General features: G+C 39.9%; 1 protein-coding gene across 2 annotated transcripts in view; it reads right to left on the bottom strand.

Annotated features, from left to right (window-relative positions):
• The window catches only part of LOC118090829 (uncharacterized), a 43,053-nt gene extending 29,299 nt beyond the window's left edge, over positions 1-13,754 (bottom strand). For both annotated transcript variants that reach the window (XM_060279707.1, XM_035127078.2), the window contains exons 1-8: positions 13,621-13,754; positions 9,850-9,916; positions 9,664-9,764; positions 8,598-9,163; positions 7,455-7,535; positions 6,688-6,787; positions 4,040-4,270; positions 1,649-1,798 (exon numbers count right to left, since the gene is read on the bottom strand). In XM_060279707.1, the coding sequence (XP_060135690.1) occupies positions 1,649-1,798; positions 4,040-4,270; positions 6,688-6,787; positions 7,455-7,535; positions 8,598-9,163; positions 9,664-9,764; positions 9,850-9,894 (1,274 nt within the window). In that variant the 5' untranslated portion in view covers positions 9,895-9,916; positions 13,621-13,754. The remainder of the gene's footprint in view (positions 1-1,648; positions 1,799-4,039; positions 4,271-6,687; positions 6,788-7,454; positions 7,536-8,597; positions 9,164-9,663; positions 9,765-9,849; positions 9,917-13,620) is intronic.
• Positions 13,755-15,433: the final 1,679 nt, after the last annotated feature.

Raw genomic sequence — 15,433 nt, forward strand, 5'->3', positions numbered from 1 at the left:
TGCTCTCCCTTCCCATTCTATTCCATATAAAAAATTTGTGTCAATGGAATGCTTTTAACTCACCACAAGTTGAGAGGATACTTGAACTCTACAAGGCTCTGATTCTACACAGCAAGTTGGTACATGGCCTACCTTGAGCTCTAAACTACCGTGTAAATTAAACAAGATTTTAAAGAAAGGGTATAAGAAGTGCTGCACCAGCAAGGCACCTCCACCTGCTGTGTCAAGTGTTTTGAGCCAACCAATGGCAGGTCACCAGGCCCAACTTGATGGATCAGTGGCTGTCACTGCGCAGCAGTGCCAGCTGCTACCTTAAGATGTCTACGCTGTTCTGGGTGGAGTGAATGGAAGCTTTTGAAGCACACTTTTAGTTTGCGAGGGAGTGAGTCATGCTTGAAACAATGTGGGAGCCTTTTAATTATGCCCTACATTCAGTACATTCCAGAAAAACGTCTACTTCTGCTTCATTGACTATGCAAAAGCCTTTGACTGTGTCGACCACAGCAAACTATGGCAAGTTCTTAAAGAAATGGGAGTGCCTGATCACCTCATCTGTCTCCTGAGAAATCTCTATGTGGGACAAGAAGCTACAGTTAGAACTGGATATGGAACAACTGAGTGGTTCAAAATTGGGAAAGGAGTACGACAAGGTTGTATATTGTCTCCCTGCTTATTTAACTTATATGCAGAATTCATCATGCGAAAGGCTGGACTAGATGAATCCCAAGCCGGAATTAAGATTGCCGGAAGAAATATCAACAACCTCAGATATGCAGATGACACAACCTTGATGGCAGAAAGCGAGGAGGAATTAAAGAACCTTTTAATGAGGGTGAAAGAGGAGAGTGCAAAATATGGTCTGAAGCTCAACATCAAAAAAACCAAGATCATGGCCACTGGTCCCATCACCTCCTGGCAAATAGAAGGGGAAGAAATGGAGGCAGTGAGAGATTTTACCTTCTTGGGCTCCTTGATCACTGCAGATGGTGACAGCAGTCACGAAATTAAAAGACGCCTGCTTCTTGGGAGAAAAGCAATGACAAACCTAGACAGCATCTTAAAAAGCAGAGACATCACCTTGCCGACAAAGGTCCGTATAGTTAAAGCTATGGTTTTCCCAGTAGTGATGTATGGAAGTGAGAGCTGGACCATAAAGAAGGCTGATCGCCGAAGAATTGATGCTTTTGAATTATGGTGCTGGAGGAGACTCTTGAGAGTCCCATGGACTGCAAGAAGATCAAACCTATCCATTCTTAAGGAAATCAGCCCTGAGTGCTCCCTGGAAGGACAGATCGTGAAGCTGAGGCTCCAATACTTTGGCCACCTCATGAGAAGAGAAGAATCCTTGGAAAAGACCCTGATGTTGGGAAAGATTGAGGGCACTAGGAGAAGGGGACGTCAGAGGACAAGATGGTTGGACAGTGTTCTCGAAGCTACGAACATGAGTTTGACCAAACTGCGGGAGACAGTGGAAGACAGGAGTGCCTGGCGTGCTATGGTCCATGGGGTCACGAAGAGTCGGACACGACTAAACGACTAAACAACAACAACACATTCAGTACAGCAGGTACCGCCAAAGGACTGTCTCACAGTGCCTGCTGCAGTTAACATTTGATGTTAGGAAGCCCTCTCGAACGTCTCTTCTTACCTGTTAGAGAAGCAAACGCTGCCATGTCCAGAAGGAGTAAATGTTCCAAGTAACGCACGATCGGGACAGTCATTAAATATATTGGTGTACAAGCCACCACAAGGAAGATCAGAGTAACTCTGACAGACTGCAACATGTCCAGAGGGGTAGGTAAATGAAGAGTCAAGGAATTTGTCTGAGATGGATATAGCATTTCCAGGTGTCTAATTATAATGCACTTTAATAATAATAATAATAATAATAAATTTTATTTATACCCCGTCCATCTGGTGGGCTTCCAATATATATAAAAACATCAACAAAACACTACACATTAAAAAGTTTCCCTATACAGGCTGCTTTCAAGTGTCTTCTAAAAGTTGTATGGTTACTTATCTCCTTGACATCTGATGGGAGGGTGTTTCACAGGGAGGGTGTACCGGTAACTGCCGAGAAGGCCCTCTACTGGGTTCCCTGTAGCTTCACTTCTCACAGTAAAAGAACTGCCAGAAGATGCTCAGAGCTAGATCTCAGTGTCCAGCTGAACATGGAGGGAGGAGATGCTCCTTCAGGTATACTGGGCCGAGGCCATTTAGGGTTCTAAAGGTCAGCACCAACACTTTGAATTGTGCTCAGAAATGTATCTTAGCACCAACTATTGCTGGTAAAGGGGAGAAATCTACCGTAGATGTGCAGCAGATCATCAAACTACCAGGAGAGAGAGATTGAATTGGGTTCAGTGACCAACAACAAAGCCAATACAGATTTCTGAGGACCAACGTAAAAAGGTCCCAAGCTTGAAAGCACCATCTAAACTCTGACTGCTGCATTTTGCACCAATTGCAATCTCTGAGGCATCTTCAGGGACAGGCTTGTGTAGTGCAAATTACAATAGTCCAAACAGGAGATTACAAGAATATGGATAATCATGGCCACGCTAGCCATGTCCAGGAAAGCTAAACCAGCCATGCTTGGAAAAAGATACTCCATGGAAGTGGAATACAGGCATATTCCCCCCGCCCTCCACCAAAGCTATGGACCTGATCTTTTAGGGAGGTCCAACCACAGTCATCTTTCTGTTTCCCAGATCTAGAAGCTACCAAACCACAAGCACCTCTACCTTGACGGGACTCAGCTTCAGTTTATTGTCCTCATTCAAGCCATTACTATTTATGGTATAATGAAGAACCTTTAAAATGCTATAAAAATAATTTTAAAATAAAGCTTGCCAAAGAGCTATGGGGAGATGGGTATGTATGACGGATAGCACCAGATACACCCAGTGAACTACTAAAAAAGGTGCCTGCAACAATGACATGCAGTCATGACTGAAACAACTCTAATATTAGTGCCTGTTTTTTTCACTCATAATACATGTAGAATTGAACTAAAAATTGCACTGAGGATTCAGTATTGGGATGTACAATCATGAATGGCTTGTGCGATGCAACTGTAAATTACTCATTCTATTTCTTGTCTACCGTACGTTTGACAGCAGCTCAAACTTGATCGGTGCTTATTCAGAGGATTTACCAAGTACCCATCTACAAACTTCAAAATTATAAGCAGTGTGGTACGCAGCAGTGTACCTATCTGTGCTAAAGTGGATGCTATCATGAATGACTTTCCACATCACCACTGTTGGCAGCTGTTTGTCTGCTCAGATGGCTAGATGATAGATAGATAGATAGATAGATAGATAGATAGATGATAGATAGATAGAGAAATGCAAAGACCTGTTTCTATATAAAACTTTAGACAGTTTGAGGTTTAGTAACTTCAAGTGATAAGGGGTCCTTCTCTGTTTTCTCAAATCAGCAGCAGGTAATCTAAAATTTTGACATTCAAGTGAGTAGGAACGAAAATGCTTGGGTCATGACTCACTACTTTCCTTCTTTTCAGTTTGGATAAAAAGTTCTAAAGCAAGTCCACACACACAAAAATCACGTTTTTGATTCCAGACTTAACCTGCATAAAACCGCACACCATTATTTGGAAACAGATTTTTCAAAATGTCTTGCTCCTGTAAAGTGATCTAGATTCTAGAACCTTTTATAGTGGAACCTCGGTTTATGAACACCTCAGTTTATGAATTTTCGGTTTACGAACACCGCGGACCCATTTGGAACGGATTAATTCACTTTCCATTACTTTCAATGGGAAAGTTCCTTTCAGTTTATGAACGCTTCAGTTTATGAACAGACTTCTGGAACCAATTGTGTTCATAAACCGAGGTACCACTGTACAGTTCAATCCTTAAAGACGTTTACTCAGAAATCCTAAACAAATTTGCTTCCTGCCTGCCAAGTGAATTAAGTAATTTTAAATCCATGCTTTTTCTTTGTTGTAGAAATGTTTCCTCCCATTCCTGATAGATGGAATTCTCTTTTATGTTACACTTTCAAAGGATATTAAATGAAGGATGATCCATCAACCAATCCATAGTGCAGTTTTTTTAAGGCTGGCTCAGCTTGTTTGATCACTGGCAACTGTGGTTTTTCATACAGGCTCTCAGAAGAGACTTTCTTACTGGGCAGCCCTTTGATGTTTTGGGGAAAGGTTTCCTTCTTGATATCACCATAATGACGAAGAATAATAGGCTTGTCAAATCCTGATTCTTTCAGCTTAGACAGTTGCTCAGTTCTGTTTGGGATATATTTTTTTGATCAATTATTTACTAAGAAATTCTCTTAAATAAGGTCTTCAACATAGCTAGCTTTTAGGCTGAAAAAGTTCAGCTTTCTATATGATCTCAATAAGCAATGTAGTACAGCATATTCCAGGCACCAGTCTTCTATTCATCCAAGTAAAAAGCAGTTTAATTCAATCCAAACCCTGTAAGAGCTTTGAAAATACCCTTTATATTTAGAAAGAAAAACAGTTTAGAATGTAAGATGCAAGTCTAAATTCACTTGCCTATTGCTCAGGCAACTCGGTAGAGTCCTAATACAGATTCTGAACACAGAAATCCTAATCTAGACTACGTTTCACCCTCATTTTACATTTTTGGTTTTATTTTCAAAAGATCTTGACCAATTATTTGCCTGTTATTCTGAATAAGCACATTAATAAAGGAACACCAACCAGTGCCACGGCTCAACCCCAGTCCAGATTTAGCAGTAAGTCCATGTGCTGCTCTGGTTTGCCAGAAGCGACTTTGTCATGCTGGCCACATGACCTGGAAGCTATACGCCGGCTCCCTCGGCCGATAATGCGAGATGAGCGCGCAACCCCAGAGTCGGTCACGACTGGACCTAATGGTCAGGGGTCCCTTTACCTTTACCTTTACTTCTAAGTCAATAGTTGCCCCATCTCCCTTTTACACAGAAACCTGGACATCACCTGCAGCTCTTAAGTATCCTAGCAGTTACTGAGCTACAGTACTAGTTAAACAGGGAAAATGCAACAGAGCAGCTAGCTTTCTTCACTGTTGGTGCTGAAGGAGAGTGAGCGTTATATCATTTTGGCCTGCGCTTGCATAAGCTACTATGTGTACTTTATTCAAAGAAGAGCTACTGGACTGGACTGTCCTTTCCATTGGTAGGCAGCATATTTATGCGTCTTCAAGCAGCTTTATTTCAATGTCACTGTGAATTTTCTCATAGTCTATATATTACACATTGCTGACTTTGACAGTGTCAGATATCCAAACCTTTAACTGATGGCGGGAATTAAGCAGGAAAGCATTCCGGTAGCTTGTAATTCTAAATATTAGAGGAAATCTAAGGAGAATCCTTGACTGGAAGCCAACATTCCTTACACCTTAAATTCTGCAACAAGATAGCACTCAGGACACCTTTTTGCTGACCAGGCTAGGAATAAGCATTCAATAACACTAAGTCAAGTTCAACAGCATTGGCACAGAAACCTGGCAGCAGTCAGCGCTGTACCTTCCAAAATGGGGATCAGGATTTCAGCGCCAGGTCTATGTGCCAATAGGGGTGATAAACACTGAAAAAGAAAACATACTCTCCTCCTCAGGGATGGATTGGTTTGCATAGTTTTTGTCTATATAATTATATCTCAGATGAAAATAAATCTTCCAGTAATAATATAGAACATACAAGTGTAAAAACAGTTAAAGCTAACAGAAGATAGTCATTTGATCAAGATTAATCGAGTCATTCACTTAGAACTGTATAGGGAAACACAGGGCCCAAGAAAGTAAAAGACTTCTGAAAATGATATAGTTTTTCAAAAAATACTTGCTAGGATTAATTCAGTCCTCACTACATTGGGGACGTTTTTAAAAATTACCAGACATCATGATTCTGAGGTTGTTGTCCCTAAGAAAAAGGTATCTTCATTTCCCACTCCTGTCAAATACCAAATATTCAATTATTTAATTCCCCCCCAATAGGAAATGAGTTTCTGTAATGTGGTTTTATAACATGGTTTTATGTTCCACATCAAGGCTAGCCCAAGACATTTTACTTTCTGAGGGAAAAGAGCAGAGGATGCTGCCCCGCTATTCTACGTCCAAAACCTGCCAGGACTGGCAGTAGGTTCTTATATCAAAACTGTGCTGCACCTGAGGGAAGCAGGAAACATAGGGAAGACCACTTGGTGCACAAATTCCCAACACCTCCTGCCCGAGGCAAAAGCCCTCCTGTGCCTAATGGTATGGCCAGCCCTGCTTCACATGATCATACAGGATTGCTCTTGGGCCCAACAGTGATTGCATGAGGGCACAAACTGCATGAAGCAACACTTTCACATGAGGACTTTTCACACCGTGTGATTTGTGCAGTCACAGTGGCTAAAAAAGAAGATGCTTTGATTATGACAAACTGCAACAGCTGTCATATATGGGTCCCAACTGGAAGCACCCACTCAGGCCATTGGTTCATACTGCCAGGGCCTCCATGCTACCCCTTTCCAGTTAGAAAACACCAGAGGCCCTGCCTACTCTCCCATGGGCCTCTCTGAGCATCTTGCTAGCAATTTAACACATCTTAAACCATCTCTGGTTATTTTAGCCTGTAATAAAATAGAAAATTTTCAGTTTAACAAGAATATATTTTTAAAGCCATAATAGAAAATCCCATTTTCAATATTACATTTCGATCTTTGCCATTCGTAATCTTTCCACTGCCCAGACATATGGTGCTTTCCATTCTAGGTCTTTAGAGTCACAGTCAGAATGTTGAAAAACCCAACCTTTATGAAGAAATGAAAAAAAAAACTCACAATTAGTTAACTGAAATGCTGCAAATAAATAAATAAATTTTAAGTGCCTGTCGAATTCCAAGAAATCAGTACATTTTTGATCAATTAAAAAATATACATTTAAAAGTTAAGAAAGCCGGTTTGTTAACACAAACACAAATATTAGTTATTGTTAGAAGTAAAGGCCACCTTTAATATTTTCTTTTTCATTCCCTATTACAGTCATCCATCAGAACCAATTAACCTCAAAATAAAATAAAAATAGTTTCCTCAAGTATCTCTTGGTAGTCCTGCTAGAAGAAAGGGGAATGGCAGCCTAGGAGAGGGTGAGGGCACCTAGCATAATCTTTGTTGTACGCTAAAGATGGACCTCTTTACCCTGCCCTTGGACAGTTAAGATATTTTGTGTTGTGAGACCCACCTCTTTTGTTTAATCTGTCTTGTTTTCTCTCTTTTTAAAGCTGTTTCACTTGAGTCATCCCCATCTCACCCTTGTAACTGCATCACTATAATGTTGTAACCCACCCTGGGACTGTATGGTGAAGGGCAGGTAAGATATCTTATACAGTAAATGAACAAGCTAACTCCCCTCCAACTGTAGTTCATTAATCTAAACATTAACCTGAATGAAGAGAGAGAGAGAGTGCACACATAATACCTCGTTCCTTGCATAGTTTTGATGACAGTGAGAAACTGATTGCAAAAGGCGAATCACTGCTATATTGCTGAGGGACTGCAGCTAAATAGGAGAGAAAAGAAACATATTGATCATGAGTCCTCAGCAGCATAAGCGCACATAATCACATTTATTAAGAACTGTTTGCTGTTTTATAATTACAAACTTGCAAAGAGCTAGGTAATGGCCAGAATAAGTGCTTATGTGCTGTTAACTTTTTTCATTATTGAATGAAGTGCTCTGGGTACAGATTGCCTCTCCTGGCTGAATACTGTGATTACTTTTTCACTCACCTTGAAATGGGAAAGAGAAGCTTCTGTAATAAATGGTTTGAAAAATTGCCTAGTTTATTTTCAGTTCCACCCACACCCCCAAGTGCTTGTACCTCTCTAACTTCAGCTGCAAGGCCATTTTCTAGTATTCTTCAGCAACTTTCCTCAATTAATCGCAGGAGATCTCTTACTTCTACTTGTGATTGTGGTCTGGGATGAAGATAGCAAATTTTAGAGCTGGCATTTTCTCGCTAGCCTAGAAGTGTCTAGAATAAATATCATTCTAAATGAGTGATAGTTAACTGGTTTTTTGTGTGGTCATACTCACCGGTATAGAGTACCATTCTTTTTGCTGCCCATAGCAGCCAATGTGCACCGGCACTCACAATACTTTTATTTATGTGCACCAGCACCTAATTTTTAACCCCACAAAAAGCACTGCATAGAACCATGTATTAAGACAAACTATATCTTGCAGCCTGAAGATTTACTTTGAAATTAGTCCCACTGAGAGCTACTCCTGTTTATGCTAATCAGGGACCTTTATCTACTGGGAGCTAAATGTATAGTAAAGTAGTCATAGTAAACCCTGAGTTTTGGTATTAGCATAAAAACCAATCAGTTTGCTCCTATTCTTATATGTAAAAGTTGCCCCAGGCATCCTGCATGTGGGTGGGGCGAGTGTAAGACCTCCCCGCCTCCTTCCAGGGCTGAAAACGCATGTCGGCAGTTGCGCACCAAAGAAACACTTGCTATATTGTTGCCACCTGTAGTATATTGGACAAGCTGAACCGCTTGTCCAATATACTACATATATATTAAGTATTAAGAGAAAACCAGTAAAATTCCTTACTCTTGCTTCCATTGAGTCGGTTTGACAGAATTCCAGGATTATCCGTTCCTTTTGTTGCACCCGTGGGAAAATCCACACTTTTCCTGCTTTTCCTTTTTACATTTTTAGCCGTCTCACAGTCAGTACATTCAAATGTAGGTGGCAATCTGTTGGACTCCTCTGATGCTTGTCTTCTCCTTGATTTAAAGTTTTTGTATGCTAATTCCTGCAAATATTTTTTATTTTGCCAGACACCTTCAACGAGATCTTTCCAACTGGAGCTCAATATATTTAAAACCCCTTGTGGTAAAATAAACTTAAACTTGGTAAAATGCTTCAACATTTCTTCCAGCTCACATAATATGCTAGCAGCCATGCATTTATGTTCTTCCAGTGAAGTTGACCGTAGGTCTTCTTCTGTAGGTGGAAATGAAGGTCTTAGGGAGAGGCGAGCCAGAGGATTCTCACAAATGTTTACAGATATAGAAGGACCATCTGTTTTAGTAGAAACTGGTTCTTTCTTTGCTATACTGTCTTTCACTAAAGCATCATTTCTTTCCCTGTGTTCATCCATGCCTCCAGAGTTCCTGCATGTGGACAGTAAATGTATATTATGCCTTTAATTCCAGAATACAGACTTTTCATACCAAGCGGGCCTCAAAAACTGTAGGTCTGCCACTGGGCTGGGAGAGGGGTATCAAATGTTGCATGTTGGACTACCCTGATATAGACCAAATACTATAGGTGTGAAGAAGACATAACTATGTACAGGAATCTTCAGACACACTTATATATATTTTCAGGCTTAAATTCTTATGAGAACAGCAGGACTTAGGTACGGTAAGTAGGAAGTACAGAAGACATACTTGTTTCCTGCTGGAACAGTGCCCATTTACATCCTATTCATCCTTTAAAAAAATAACATCAGAACAATTTTCAAGTTGCAATCTTCCCTTAACAGTTTCCCCATTTGAACTTTCCAACCAACAAAAATGGGGAAAATACTACATTTTAATATATAGTTAATATATCAATTCATTAATGCGTTCAATCAATTATTGCAATTTAAGTACGTCACCACTATTACCTGTGAATTTCATGAGGATCTGGATCTGTGCTGATTAAATTTACATCAACAAAGTGTTCTCCTGGTTCTATTTTCATATTTCGCTTGCGTTTGGTTTTGAGCTAAAATAAAATATAGGATTTTATTAAACCCTTAATAGATTTGGAGAGAGCAATAATAACGTATCAAATATGAGATGGGAAGTACCTGGTCAAAGAAATATATGGGTTCTTGTTCCAGGGTTTCAGCCATTTCTATCAGTAGGATTTTGTGCCTACAAAGATAAAATATGAATATACCAAGAAAAATGGGACACAAGAATACAAATGGTTGCATTTTTAATGAACTATAACCAAGACAAATAAAAAAAAGCACACGAACACTTATACCCAGAACAAACTTAGTTGGTCTCTAAGGTGCTACTGGACAATTTTTTAATTTATTTTGACTGCGTCAGACCAACACAGCTACCTACCTGAATCTATAATCAAGAAAGATTTGGTGTTCCTAAAGTAGTATCTAACAGAAATTGAAAATGTAGCAGGCCTTCTCAAGTGTACAACTGTGCACATAGAGCTCTCATGGGAGAAGTATTTTGCATTCTGCATTCATATCAGTGGAGTGAGACTTGTAGCTAATGAATGCCACCTGAATTGGTTTAATGTGGTATAGTGTGTTTGTGTGTAACACACACACACACACACACACACAGAGAGAGAGAGAGAGAGAGAGAGAGAGACAGACAGACAGACAGACAGACAGACAGACAGACAGTTTGGAAATAGTTTGACTTCTTTGCAATGGGGTATTAATTTTATGAACTCCTTGCAGAAGTGAGATCTGAAACATATTTGAACCAGGTGAAGAAAGGAACAGTTTTTTTATTAAAGATTTTCTTGATTTACAAAGATATATGCAATGTCTCTCGTAACATTTTTACAAATTAGTTTCATTTGTTGAGACATTGGGAAGAAAGGGGAAAAGAGGTAGATGGGGGAGAGATGGGTGGGGTTGGGGTTGGGTGATGATGTTTCTATTTTACTTAATATATGTGGAGGGGGGGTTGTCAGCGTCGCTTGTGCAGGTTCTCTGCTGTTCGCTTGTGTTCCTTTGGTGGTGAGAGATGTTGGGGTTGGCCTAGGGTATGGTTGTTCATTCGTGGCTGGCTTTGGTGGTCTTTGTTTCGTGTGTGAGTGGGGTGTGTGTGTGTTTTGGGTCAGGTTAGCCATATTGATTTGTATGCTGTTGGTGGGGTTTTGTCATTGTCTTGTTGGGCTATGTATGTGATAAAAGGGAGCCATACCGGGGTGATGTTGTCTTATTCTATTTGTCCCCCTGTCAGTTTCAGCTTATTGGTTAGTTTTTCTAGTAAGGCTGTTTCCCATACTATTTGGTACCATTGGTCCATGCTTACTCCTGACAGGTCTTTCCAGTGTCTGGTTATGGTGCTTCTAGTTGCTGAGAGTAAGTGAGTTATGAGTTCTTTGTGGTGTAATTGGGCATTATTGTCTTGGAAGATGTTTAGTAAGGCCAATTCTGGGGTCATTTCTAATGCTTGCTTCGTGATTTTGCTTATTTCTCGTATGGTTGTTGTCTAGAATAGTTGGATTTTGGGGCACTCCCACCACATGTGGAAATATCTGCCTGTTGGTACACCCTCTCCAGCATTTTAGTGAGGTTTCTAGGTGTATTAGCGCTAGTTTTCTTGGTGTTAGGCACCACCTGTAGGTGATTTTCAGTGTGAGTTCTAGAAAGGAACAGTTGTGGTAGAACAACTAGCTTTCAAATATGGACATTAAGACAAAACTAATATTGCAAATCTGTTGCGTCAAATGAAATACAAACTGATCCGAGGATACAATGGCACAACTGCCATTTCTAGTGTTATGCCAAGGACTGCCTGCAGTTGAAACCAAAATAAACATTAAATTGTTTCCTACCCTCTGAATAAAATTTGTTTATGTATCCAGTGCATTTATTTGTAGCTTGACTAGTTAATACATATTTTCACATTAATTAATATTGGCTTTGATTCTATAACATCAAAATAATATTAAGGGCATATTATTATACAGACTGATACAAACATATACTGTACTGTAATACATACAATTCTGAATTCAGGCTGACAAGCTATCTGTCTCATACTAGGTCAGTAATATATGTTCACCTTTTACAGCTGTATCATTGCTTCAAAGCCATAATCATTATTGTACCTAATACTGAACAGATTATTTGCTTTAAATGTGACTGTTCTGGAGCCAAACCAATGGTGTTAAGAATGAGACTAAAATTACTGTATATTGCCATTTCAATAAAGTTGAAATAATTTTTAGACTTTAAATAATTAGCCCATCATTTGGCAATGCAAATGCATTGCAATGGTTACAAACTCAACCCCTTTCACTGACAAACACATCTTCAAAAATAAAACAAAAAGTATATAAATGTATATTGATGCATTAAAAACAATGTAAACTCCATAGTCATGCAACTCCTTTGTGACATTTTGTAGTAGTGAACATGCTGGATATTACGTTGTTGAATTTTCCAGGCTGGATATTGTTAAATGGGGGGGGGGGGGGCAGGGAGAGAAAGGTAGCTTGAAGCTGAAGCCACAAAGTCGGCATTTAGTCACAGTCTTTAAGTTGGGGTGTACTGCAGATGGCAGGTCCACACCATACATTTAAAGCACATCCAAGGCACATTTAAAGCACATGACTTCCCCTGAGGAATCCTGGAAGCTTTAGTTTGTTAAAGATGTTGTCCGTGAGCAGGGCCGGATTTAGGTTTGATGAGGCCCTAAACTACTGAAGGTAATGGGGCCCTTTATATGTCCAACTGTCCTTTGTCAACAACAAATTGTTGCTGTTTTTTGTGTTGAGTATATGCTATATGGTAATTTATGGACCTAATAGGTATCTAAAACCATTTGCACATAACAAAATATGTATTTTATCAAAGTAATGGTTAAACTTATATTATATTTTGGAAATGTACATCCAGGTTTTTTCCCTTTAAATTTTTTTGCCCCCCCCCCCAAGAGAGTGGGGCCCTAAGCTATAGCTTGTTTAGCTTATACATAAATCCAGCACCGTCCATGGGTGATGCAGCCCATAGGCTGAAAAAAGCTTCTCCACTCCTGGTGTATAAGATTGCAGCCTTAATCGAACTAAGCCATACTATGTGCTATGCAGGTTTCAGGTTGCACCTAGGGCTTTGCACCTCGGGACAAGGAAGCAAATGGCTTTCTCCCCATTTCTGAATATTTTCATTGGCTTCATGCATTCAACATCAATCCTCCTATATTTTACTTAACATCTTGGCTGATTAAGAGTTCTGGGGAATGTATTTCATGACATTTTGGCTGATGCAATTGGAGGTACTTTCCTTCTGCAGATTTTGGATTTTTAATAAATAAACATTTTATATGTGTTAATGCTTTTAGATGTTTTTGAATGTTTCTATTTTTAATTGCATTGTTTTACCACTTTGGTTTTGCTGCTCTGGACTCTTTTGGGAGAAAATGTTGGGATCAAAATTTAATAAATAATAATACCGGTATCAGCAATAATTTATTGATTGCTCTAGTTTACGAAAGCTAGCAATAAAGCCAGACTTAAACTTTTCATCTTCAGACACGATGTAAAAAGAGTTTCGTTAAATTCAAAAAAATACCTTTGCAGGACATTTTATGTGATCATGTTGGTTATATTTATCAAATGTGGTTAGTGTGCCTTACTACCTTTTTCAGGTCCCCAGCAGTCTTCCATCAGTATTTTATGGTTATCATTAATGCCATAAATTTACAGGTATTTATGGACTTTTCTGATAAACTGAACAAACAAATAATTCCCTGTTAAAACTCTTCCTTAATACAGATATGGATAATCCCTTGCTGTCTTTGTTGTACTCTCTCTTTTCAAACCTCCCTTGTATGATTCTGTTTGTATATAGTCAATAAAAGATATAACATACCTTAGAAGTCTTCCCACAGAGAGCAGATCTTGCTTGTCAGTAATGTAAAATGTAACAGTTAAAAGCTGTCTCTTTCAAACTGAACAGAATAAAAGTTTCCTCTCTGTGGTCGCAGTCAGTCAACACACTGTTGAAAAGCCCTGTTGCTTAGTTACCACATGGTGTGGATTATACCGAACCATACTTCCTTTCTGCAACCACTTCTAAGCTTTAAGCAGCAACCTAGCTACTATTAAAGCTACTCATTTGCGCACCAGCATAAGTAAATGGTTATTAGGATGCTTAACAGCTCCAGATGGTGGCTGATATTATTTCATTGAAAATGAAGTTTTTGCTTAGCTTCAGTGCTTTGTTACCATCATTTTATGTCCTACCCTAAAAAAGAAACATGAAAGCATGTTTGTTAACAGTGCTGGGAAATGTAACTCCGTGAGGGTACGCTAACATTCCCAGGATTCCTTGGGGCTGCTTTAAATGTCTCCCTTTTAACAAGCTGTAGTAAGAACTTATTAAGATCCTGCTACATCAGGCCAAAGGCCCATGTAGTCCAGCATCCTGTTCCCTCAACGACCAACCAGATGCCTATGAGAAGTCCGCAAGCAGGACTTGATTGCCACTTGTGATTCCCAGCAACTGGTTGTTGACATCCGTCTGTCTCGGGAGACAAAGGAGAAGTGCGCCTTTGAGGGTATTCAGAGGAACAGTGGAGAGAGAATAGAGCCATCATATAGATATTAATAGTGTTATCCTCCATAAATTTGTCCAATGCTCTTTTAAAGTCAACCAAGTTTATTAAGTACTGTAATCTTAATAAAATGGAAACACTGGGAAACCTTCCGTCTCAAATTAAGTGAATGTAGCTGAAGTGGCAGTCAGCTCTAGGACAGACTACTACCCATTTCGATTCAATTGTTCAATACTGCTTTTTAAAGAAAAACACATTGCCCCCAAACTGCAATATTCAATTGAAACTCTGAATCAAGGCTATTAAGTGGGGAAAGGGGGAGGCAGCACTTCCATATAGTACCATACAGGGATACAGGGAAGGGCTTTTTATTCTGCCCCCTCATTAATAAACATAAGCTGCTATAACTGTCCTCGCAGAAAGCGAGGAGGAATTAAAGAAACTTTTAATGAGGGTGAAAGAGGAGAGCGCAAAATATGGTCTGAAGCTCAACATCAAAAAAACCAAGATCATGGCCACTGGTCCCATCACCTCCTGGCAAATAGAAGGGGAAGAAATGGAGGCAGTGAGAGATTTTACCTTCTTGGGCTCCTTGATCACTGCAGATGGTGACAGCAGTCACGAAATTAAAAGACACCTGCTTCTTGGGAGAAAAGCAATGACAAACCTAGACAGCATCTTAAAAAGCAGAGACATCACCTTGCCGACAAAGGTCCGTATAGTTAAAGCTATGGTTTTCCCAGTAGTGATGTATGGAAGTGAGAGCTGGACCGTAAAGAAGGCTGATCGCCGAAGAATTGATGCTTTTGAATTATGGTGCTGGAGGAGACTCTTGAGAGTCCCATGGACTGCAAGAAGATCAAACCTATCCATTCTTAAGGAAATCAGCCCTGAGTGCTCCCTGGAAGGACAGATCCTGAAGCTGAGGCTCCAATACTTTGGCCACCTCATGAGAAGAGAAGAATCCTTGGAAAAGACCCTGATGTTGGGAAAGATTGAGGGCACTAGGAGAAGGGGACGACAGAGGACAAGATGGTTGGACAGTGTTCTCGAAGCTACGAACATGAGTTTGACCAAACTGCGGGAGGCAGTGCAAGACAGGAGTGCCTGGCGTGCTATGGTCCATGG

This window comes from Zootoca vivipara, chromosome 10 (assembly GCF_963506605.1).
Source record: "Zootoca vivipara chromosome 10, rZooViv1.1, whole genome shotgun sequence".
Lineage (NCBI taxonomy): Eukaryota > Metazoa > Chordata > Lepidosauria > Squamata > Lacertidae > Zootoca > Zootoca vivipara.